This window comes from Eleutherodactylus coqui, chromosome 11 (genome assembly GCF_035609145.1).
Source record: "Eleutherodactylus coqui strain aEleCoq1 chromosome 11, aEleCoq1.hap1, whole genome shotgun sequence".
Classification (NCBI taxonomy): Eukaryota; Metazoa; Chordata; class Amphibia; order Anura; family Eleutherodactylidae; genus Eleutherodactylus; species Eleutherodactylus coqui.
Window position 1 is genome coordinate 94,090,685 of NC_089847.1, and position 9,195 is coordinate 94,099,879.

At 42.5% G+C, this 9,195-nt stretch overlaps 1 protein-coding gene across 3 annotated transcripts in view; it reads left to right on the forward strand.

Moving 5' to 3' along the window:
* The window catches only part of B4GALNT4 (beta-1,4-N-acetyl-galactosaminyltransferase 4), a 75,995-nt gene extending 67,915 nt beyond the window's left edge, over window positions 1–8,080 (forward strand). For all 3 annotated transcript variants that reach the window (XM_066583062.1, XM_066583061.1, XM_066583063.1), the window contains exon 21: window positions 6,359–8,080. In XM_066583062.1, the coding sequence (XP_066439159.1) occupies window positions 6,359–6,476 (118 nt within the window). In that variant the 3' untranslated portion in view covers window positions 6,477–8,080. The remainder of the gene's footprint in view (window positions 1–6,358) is intronic.
* Window positions 8,081–9,195: the final 1,115 nt, after the last annotated feature.

The window sequence follows — 9,195 nt, forward strand, 5'->3', positions numbered from 1 at the left end:
CCCGTTTCGGTGCGGGACAACCCCTTTAAGGACATGACCTATTCCTGGCTTTGCATGTGCAACGATTTTTGGGGGATTTTCATCTCTACTTTTCAAAAGCCATAATTTTTTTATTTTTCTGTCAATATGGCCATATGAGGGCTTGTTTTTTGAGTGACAAACTATGGTTTTTATTGGTGCCATTTTTGGGTGCATATAATGTATGCACTTATATAATTTATATAATTATTAAAATAAACTTATATAATTATTTTTACAACACTGCATTCAAAGTCCCATAACTTTTTTTATTTTTCCATGGACTGAGCTCTGTGGGGGCTTTTTTTTTGCATCATGAGCTGTAGTTTTTATTTGTGTCATTTTAGGGTACATAGGCCTTTTTTAATCACTTTTATTGCGCTTTTTTGAGTTAAAATGAACAAAATAAGCATTTTACCTCCATGCTTTTGTGGTTTCTGCTGCACAGGGTTAATAGTGTGTGTTTTTTTAGACAAACAGGGGAAAAAGCAAAAAACTTTTGTGTTTTTTCTTTTTCTTGTTTTTACATTTTTTTTTAACACTATTCTTTTGTTTTCTTACACGGTTTATGTCCCTGAAGGGGGCCTGCACCATAGCAGCTATGATTGCTCTTATAAGGCACTGCAGGATTTCTTGTACTTGTAATAGCGATCATAAGCAATGACAAAGCAGGATCTGGCGTCCTGTTGCCATGGCAACCAGGTGGCCCTCCTCGATTACATCGTGGGGATCTGATGCCTTCCTTCTGTGAACCCTTTACATAGATCACAGCATGTAAGGGATTAATAACGGGGGTCGCTGTCCTCCTGTATGCCTGCTGCTGCAGCGGGGGGGCCCAGCTATCGGTAACAGTCACTTCTGATCCCGCGCCATCCTCATGAAGTAAGGTTACGTTCTGTTGCGTTAAGGGGTATCTGTCGGCACACTCATGCTGCCCTGACCATGGGCAAGGATGACTTGGTGACAGATGTTCTAATTCCATTAATCTGTGTTCTACTGTAAAGCACTTGTCGGTTTTAGAGAGATTGTAGTTTGAACACCAGCTCTTGGCCAGTGTTACGTGTCGGGCTCAGGGAGAAGTGCCCTCTTGGGGGCTTCTTCGTATGTATCTCAGCTTGATTGACAGGTGTCTTCCTATATACAAATGTAGAGAAACCTGTCAATCAAATCGGGCTGTGCAGGAAGAAGCTGGAGGGAAGCCCTTCAGCTGAAACTACGCCCTAAGCTGGCACTTATTACAAAATTTAATTTCTCCAAAATGCCACAGCTCTTCACAGTAAAACATAGTTGTCCTGTTCAATCTGAGGGTAATGCAAGCCACGCCCAGGGCAAATGCAAGAGCGGCTGGAGAGAAAGGATTGGGGCGGGGGGACTTCTATACATGCTGAACGCCATAACAAAGTGAACTGCAAACGAGGCTTGTCAGCAGACCTCCAACAACGCCAAACAAACATCAAAACACTTAACTAGAATACCAACGCGCATAAGCAGATGGAATAGCCAAAGTACGTACGAGGTATTGGTTCGTATTTTGGCCAAGATACATGAGCCCACTGCAAGGGTTCTCGTTGTCTCGTGAGTCCCTACTTTAACAAGACAAGTTAACCCCAGGGAGTCCTGCCTACAAGCGGGGCGATTGTCCCAGTAGGGACGGCCACATGCTGGAACCTAGGGACCTGACTAGCCATAGATTGTAATCCGCATACAAGCTGAACATGGCACTGTTCACACCAACAGATGAAGGAATCCCACCCAGAACCTCATGCATACATGACTCTAAACACCAGGGTTCTGGGAGGGAATGAGGAGAAAGATCCCAGGACAATAGTTTATTGTAACAAGGACATCGGTCACTAAATCGTAGCACCCCGAACTTGCTGACAGGTTCCTTTTTAAGATTACGATCAAAGCCAATCGTGTAACTGGAATATATGAACTATGCAAATGTAGTGTTATCTCATTGCATGCTGTACAATCATAAATGAAGCAGAGAATGTGTAAGATGCAACATTCAACTTCTCTTTGATTTTAACCTCTTCATGGCCGCTTAGTGTACATTTACATCAGACAGTTGAGAAATGTGTATGGAGTGGGCTTGGGAGCGGAGTATGCTCCATACCTGGCAGCTATCAGCTGTTTCTGATTACTGACAGCCACCGGTCATGATCAGAGTTGGCTGTGATTGAGGCAGTTTAATGTTTACGGTAGATGTAGGGATCAAAGTTGACCGTATGTCTAAACAGTCGGGGAAGGAGCCCCTTCCCACTTTCCATCAGCACCCCCAGATGCATAACTTGTATTTACTGGACCCTAATGCAAAATCTGTAACAGTGCCACTAACTATAATGATTCATTTATAGTACTGACCTCCTCATAAGAGGAAGAGAGTCCTAAAGGGCCCCCTAAGCGTCCAGGGCCCAGGTACAGCCTCACCCACTAGCTACGCCCATTGGCACCCACAGCAAAACTTCAAAAATTGCTATATACTTCTCTACTGATCAGATGATCGCAAGTTTGAGTCCGGTGTGAAGCCTAAATAAGTGTTAAGAAAAAAAAAAAGACTTAGTAAAGTTTTATTTCCGTTAAAAAAAAGGCTTTTCCCGTTTCCCCCCACAAGTGTATTAGAAACCATTAAACACCCCCAAGTATGTGGTATTGCCGTGTATGTAAAAGTCCAAACTATTACAATACCACAGTATTCATTCCACACAGTGAAGGCCGTAAAAATAAATTGTATTTCTTTCTCTCGTTCAAATAAACGATATAAACTTGGTATCACTATAATTGTACTGAGCCATAGAACAAAGTTTGTCATTTTTACTGTACTATGAATACTGTAAAATCTACATATCCCCCTCCCCACCACAAAAAGGGTGCAATTGCATTTTTTTAGATTTCTCCACTTTGAAAAGTAAAAAAAAAAATCTGCACATTTACCGTATATGGTATATTAGGTGATACCAGTAAAAAAAAATACAAGTAATCCTGCAAAAAGCAAGCCCTCATACAGCTATATCACTGGAAAAATCTAAAACGTTTTAGTTCTTGGAAGGTGGGGGTAGAAAAACTCAAATAATAAAAGGAAAAAGATCTGGTCCTGAAGGGGTTAATAGCAGCAAACATGATCATTTCATGATACACCAAGCAGCTACCCCCCTCTATATTAAGAGGCTGTGTGAGTGGCTGTCTCATCGGTGTCCCTCACAGGTGTAATTAGCTCCCTCATTTGGTAGTCTGCTAGCTGCATGTTGAGAGGATGCATCTATCTGCCCTCCTTAGTCAGTAAGTATATGGCCATTTTCTGTGATTGTTACCTGTAAATAACGCTGACACATCACTTATTGAAGCAAAGCTTTTAGTCCTTTTGTAATGGAAAGAACGCTTCCACATTCAGAAAGCTCATTTATGACAGCTTTGATGAGTTGGGAATTCACTAGGAAGAACATAGAATGAATTCTGACAATGGTTATTTACTAGAGGGTGGCCGATTTAGGATAAACTCACACTTTAAGGAGCGCTGGTATTCGGAGGAGCCATATGTTCCAGATCTATTCTTCCCAATCTCTTCATTGCTTCTCATTAGATTATATCTCTCTGAGAAAATATACTTTCAGAAAAGTAATCTGAATATCCATTAATATGACGTCTTAAATTACTCTTAGCAATAGCACATCAAATTCTCAAGACACAGCGTAGTCTAAAAATGATCGCTTATTACAGCTAAAAGAAATGTAAAACTTGCGGATTTTGGTGACTAATTTGGCAGTTCAGCTGCTGCTCCTTTGCAGTATATGGAAATTTAATTTGACTTTGGCAGGGAAAAACATAAAGTCTTTCCAATTACTTCACTAACTTGATTTTTAGGAATAAATTAGGATTCCCTGTGCGGAGTCTTATCTTTATTACACTTTTGAGGAAAGTTGAGTGAATACTGCTGCATTGTTTAATGGACTGTCTGATTTTAAATGTCCTATTTCCAAATACTCCTAGTACGATTTGCTGAATTAATAACTTGAGGTCCTATAGTCAGGACCCTTATCTGTTAGAATAGAGTATAGTACAAAGTACTTCTCACTCTGGAGGAACCAGAATGCCCACGCCTGGCACAAAGACTCATTTATTACAGTGGACACTGTGCAACGCTTAATTTCACCAGTGCTAATGCTGCTTGTAAAATGAACTTACTGATGAATTTCTGCACAGATCACGACTGATTGATGTGGGTCGAATCACAGAGAAAAGGACATATCAATTCAAAAATGACAGCTGGCCGGCCATACTTACGGATATTAAATACAAGGGCAGGTGTAGAAGCACATCCCTCATCATGCAGATGAGCAGATTGCTAGGTGGAGCAGCATTACACAGGTGCAATATACTAATGAACAGCCATTCACACACCTACCTTTTTATTGGTTGCTTAGTGTTATACTTGTACATAGATAAGGCATACAAAGGGCGCCAAGGTCTATTGATATGTATAGTACACTATGCAGTCTTACAATCTGTTAGTGATGCCACATTCAATTCAGCCCTGTACTTCAAAAGTGAACAACTTTGACTTCCTGGGCTCCCCCAACATCTAAAGCCAGACTGCTTGTTGCAAAAATAATGATAAATTCAAGGTATTGGTTAATATTTTGGCCAAAATACTCAAGCTTGTAACCCAAGTGGAAGATCCTTATCCTCCTGGGAATCCCTAGACTAATATTACAAACTATGTTTGCCTTAGGGCTTATTTCAGACGACCGTATATCGGCTGGGGTTCCCTGAGCTCCCGCCTCCTTTCCACCCCCTCCCCGCCCCTCAACACTATTTGCAATGGGAGGGGGCTGGATGGGGGCGGAGCTAAGTCTCAACACTTAGCTCCGCCTTCTCTCATTGCAAATAGGGCAGAGGAGGTGGAGAGTAGGCGGGAGCTCAGTGCACTGCTCCTGGCTCTTCCAGCCTCCTCCCCCTGCAGAGAGGGATGCAGTATATCGGCTGGCGTGAATACCCGGCCGACATACAGTCGTCTGAATAAGCCCTTCGGGCTCCTTCACATGGGCGCTGCGACTTTTGCATGAACGAGAGGCAGCTGTGACCAGATCATGGCTGCATCTCCCATTTATACACCCGTTCAGACGGCCCAGGTGCGGTGAGTATACGCTGTCCCCAGAATACTGTCGGCCGGGGGTAGAGAGTTTAGCTCTGCTAAACTGCCTTGCCCTCTCCGCCCCTTACCAGCTCTCGGCAAGGGAAGGGGGGGGGGGTCGGGAGCTAGTGTGCGTCCCACCCCCTCCCCTTGCCGGCAAGTGGCGGAGAGGGGGAAGGAATTTAGCAGAGCCTCTGCTAAAAACTCTCCCACCTCCCTTTTTTGTCAGCTCCCATAGGATTCTATGGGACCAGCTGCCGTATTCCGGCCAGGAGATAGTTCCAGAACTATCTTTTCCGGCCGGCCTAAAAATGGATGACTGGAATGTGCACCATATACGCTATCTTTTCTGGTCACACGTTTGACACATCGTAAAATCGGCCATCTGAACTGATGCATTGGAATCCAATGCATCAGATGGTCGTGTATATTAGCCGGCCGTGAAAATGCAGCCAATATACGTTCGTGTGAATAAGCCCTTAGCTATGTGCAAATATAATACGTGGTAGGTATGTGTGGTCGTTCATCATCAGTATATTGCACCTGTGCAATGCCCTTCCATATAGCAATTTGCCCATCTGCTTGCTGAGGGATCTGGTGTCTATACCTGCCCTTGCATCTTATATCCGTAAGTATGGCCGCTTTCTGTGATCAATGCAAGTGCCAGCAGCAGGATAGGCTTGTGATCGGCTTCTAACCAAAAGCAAATATCCAAAGAGAACCTCTGTGCCACCAGCTCATCCTCAAGCCCTGTATTGGGCATAAAACGGTGGTGTCTAGAGTGTTCCCTTAAATTTGCCAATTAATAGTCAATAATAGCGCGACTTTTAAACTCAAAGGGCATTTCCAGTGAAATACTATTCAAATCAACGTGAGCAGTGCCTGCGTTTACAAGCGCTGGCCACTACACAGAGGTCGGCGCAGAGGGGTCCGCTCCGAACTCTGTGTCATTGCAGCGCTGACTACTTGCGCCCGCTCAGCTGATCAGAGGGGGTCCTGGAGGATCAACTATTGATGACCTATCCTGATAAAAGGGCATCAATAGTATTTCACTGGAAAAGCCCTTTAATATTAGACTGATGACAGTACATATCTAAGAGCAGCTTGCAGCCATCTACATGACACTGTACAGTCCAATTTGAGAAACAGAGATACCATTTCCCCTTTTTTTGTAACGAATAACTACAAATCTGGAAATTCTTTCAGGGTGCTGCAGAACGGGCTGGAGGTCGAACGGCTGCGCCTGAGAAACTTCTTCCACTACTATCACTCCAAGAGAGGCATGTGGAATACCCAGAGCCAGGAAAATGCTACCAAGGACTGAGGTGGCGTCAAGTTGACTTTCTGAGCATATTCCGCTATGGAAACCTCCCTCCCTTGGTTTGTGGTTTGCACACAGAGAAGGCTGGCTGTTCTGTCTAATAAACACGGTACTGCCAGAGTAGCCTGCAGTCTGTCTCGCACATTACACCCATTGCAGGCTACTCTGGCTGTATTCTGAGGAAGCTGCGATACTCTGCAGAAGATGACCGACGAAGAGGATAAATGTGTAGCGCACGGGTTCTGCTAATCGTACTTACATGGTTTTCTACTGTGCAGAACAGCCGATTAATTGCAAAAATAGCAGGTTCTGCATCCAGAAGGGTTTTATGTTTGCGCTAATGAACTCGTATATCGGTGTGTGTAAGTAATTGTTCAGACACTACTCTACACAGGTACGAAGAGAAATCCTGTTTGCTTAGCGTACACAGAAGTGTACTTGAATGAAGTGACAGTGGTAGGAATATTTCCTGCACTGTGCCAACTGACCACTGGGTGGTGCTCAATTATGTTTTACTGACAACGGTAAGTTATTCCTAGGGGACCGCTGACCACAAGGGGTCGCTACATAATAAAAAAAAAATGTTTCAATGCAGATGAGGGAAAATTGTTTATTACCTTGTTTAAAAATCCAGTTTATATGTATTGTGGTGCTATATTCTCGTTGTTTTAGAATGTCCTTCCTCTGCGTCCTTCCCTCAGCAGTGGTCAGTGCAAAGTAAATCATATTTGGCTCCTGAGAAAAATTATGCAATTTTAAGACCTAGGAAATTATGAATTGGCAGAGGATGCATTTCTGGTGAGATGTTTAATACGTGATTTGCACTTAGCTGCATTATGTATTATGAGGCCTGATGCCAAATCTAAAGGTATATTCATATATTCTATAATGTCTTTCCTGATTTTGGAAATATGCCCAGCATTTCCTTGAGAAAGGAGATGCAATAGTCCTTGTCTTCATAATTTATGCTATATTTGACTTTGGCGCCAGTTAAAAAAAAACGTTCTCCATGCAACCTTCTTCCCTTAAAAAGATTTTTCCATCGAAGTCCATAGTAGTGCCATGAAAGTCTAATAGATGCACTCCTATCTCCAGTTTTGCCCCCAGAGCGACTGAATGTGGTGTTTGGAATTTACAGGAAATGCCTTTTGGGCTTTGTGAAGCCCCATAGAAGTCAATGACAATTCCGCAAACTGTGTAGCACAGTAAGTTAGAGTTCTTTAACTTGGAAATGGTGTAGCTTGCTGTGCTGTTTGCATAACTGCAATTGACTTCTATGGGAGTTGTATACACAGTGTAGCGAAGCTCGCTCAGCCATTCAGCCAGGCCAAGGGCAGAACTAGGGATAAATGCCGGCCTCATAAGGTGGGACCCGCAGCTATCCGTTTTTTTTATGGCATATCCGCAGGATAATCTCAGATGGCAATACCCCTTTAAAGGGAAGGTAACCGAAAACGTGGTGGTGTCATCTTCTGCAAAAAATCCAGCGCTGCTCAGCATTTACAATGATTTCTGTGAAATTAAAATGTAGCAAGAGGTTTTTAGAAGTTTTAAATATTTTTTTTTCTTTTTAAACTAAAATAAAACCATTTTCAGTTTGGCTTTTATTGTTGTCTCTCTGTGATTTTATTCCAAGTCATGCAACTAGGAGCTTAAGCCAAGGTTGGTTTGGGGCCTTTTCACTTTTTGGAATACTGCCTTTTAAGGGTACATTAGCAGGGGGCCGGTATGCATATTTCAGTAAAAGCCAAGTGGGTGCGGTTTGAGGACATTCTTACCAATGTAGTCAATATAACTTCACTGTAAGAACTTTCTGTGACAAGTCGTCTTTTGTATTAAGCCATCAAAAAGCTGTTGTTCTCGTAACCCCCTTAGTGACAGTAATACGCCTTTTTACTGCCTCCCTAATGGGCTCTAAACCTGCACACACACCTTGACATAGCTGACCACTGACAGCCAGGCTTCTGCTCCAACAGCCAGGCGCACAGAAATCGCAGATCCTGTCAGTTTAACACTTTACCTGCCACAATCAATAGCGACTGCAACATATAAGCTGATGACAGGGAAAGGGGGTCTTACTGTCACCTTTTGGCACCCTGCAGTGCGGTTGCAAGGCACCAATGGGTTCCCATGGCAGCGCTGTAAGCCTGACAATGGCCTCATGTGTACCCCATAAAGTCTTATAGGCTGCAATAATAGGCTAAGTAGAATGTACTATAAGTAACACAGTGTACTATTCTTGTGATGGTACCATTGCACATTCAAGTCCCCTTGAGGGACTAAAAAGTTAGTGTCAAAGTTTTTAATTTAAAGGACGAAAAATCCAGTTTTTAATAAAAATGACATTTTTTTTCCCCCACAAACCTACATTTTAAATAGATAAAAAACAACACCTAATATTTATTACTGTGTTTGTAACGACCCAGACAGGAAAATGAGCAATTCTGGCATTCCTTTTTAAAACTATTTGATAATTATGTGAGAGAATTAACTAAATATTTTCGTTATGTTCACCTCCTAAAAACATAACAATATGCCCTCTAAAAATCGAATATATCTCAAAAAGGTAACAAAAAACTCCAACTCTTCTTGCAAAAGAGCAAGAACTCAAAGAGCTTTGTTGGCAGAAAACGAACAATGTTGTTTGTCTCAGAATGCGTTGCTGTAGATTCGATTGCTTTTCTTTAAAAACGTGTTTTCATTTTGCAAAAGTAGTAAAAAA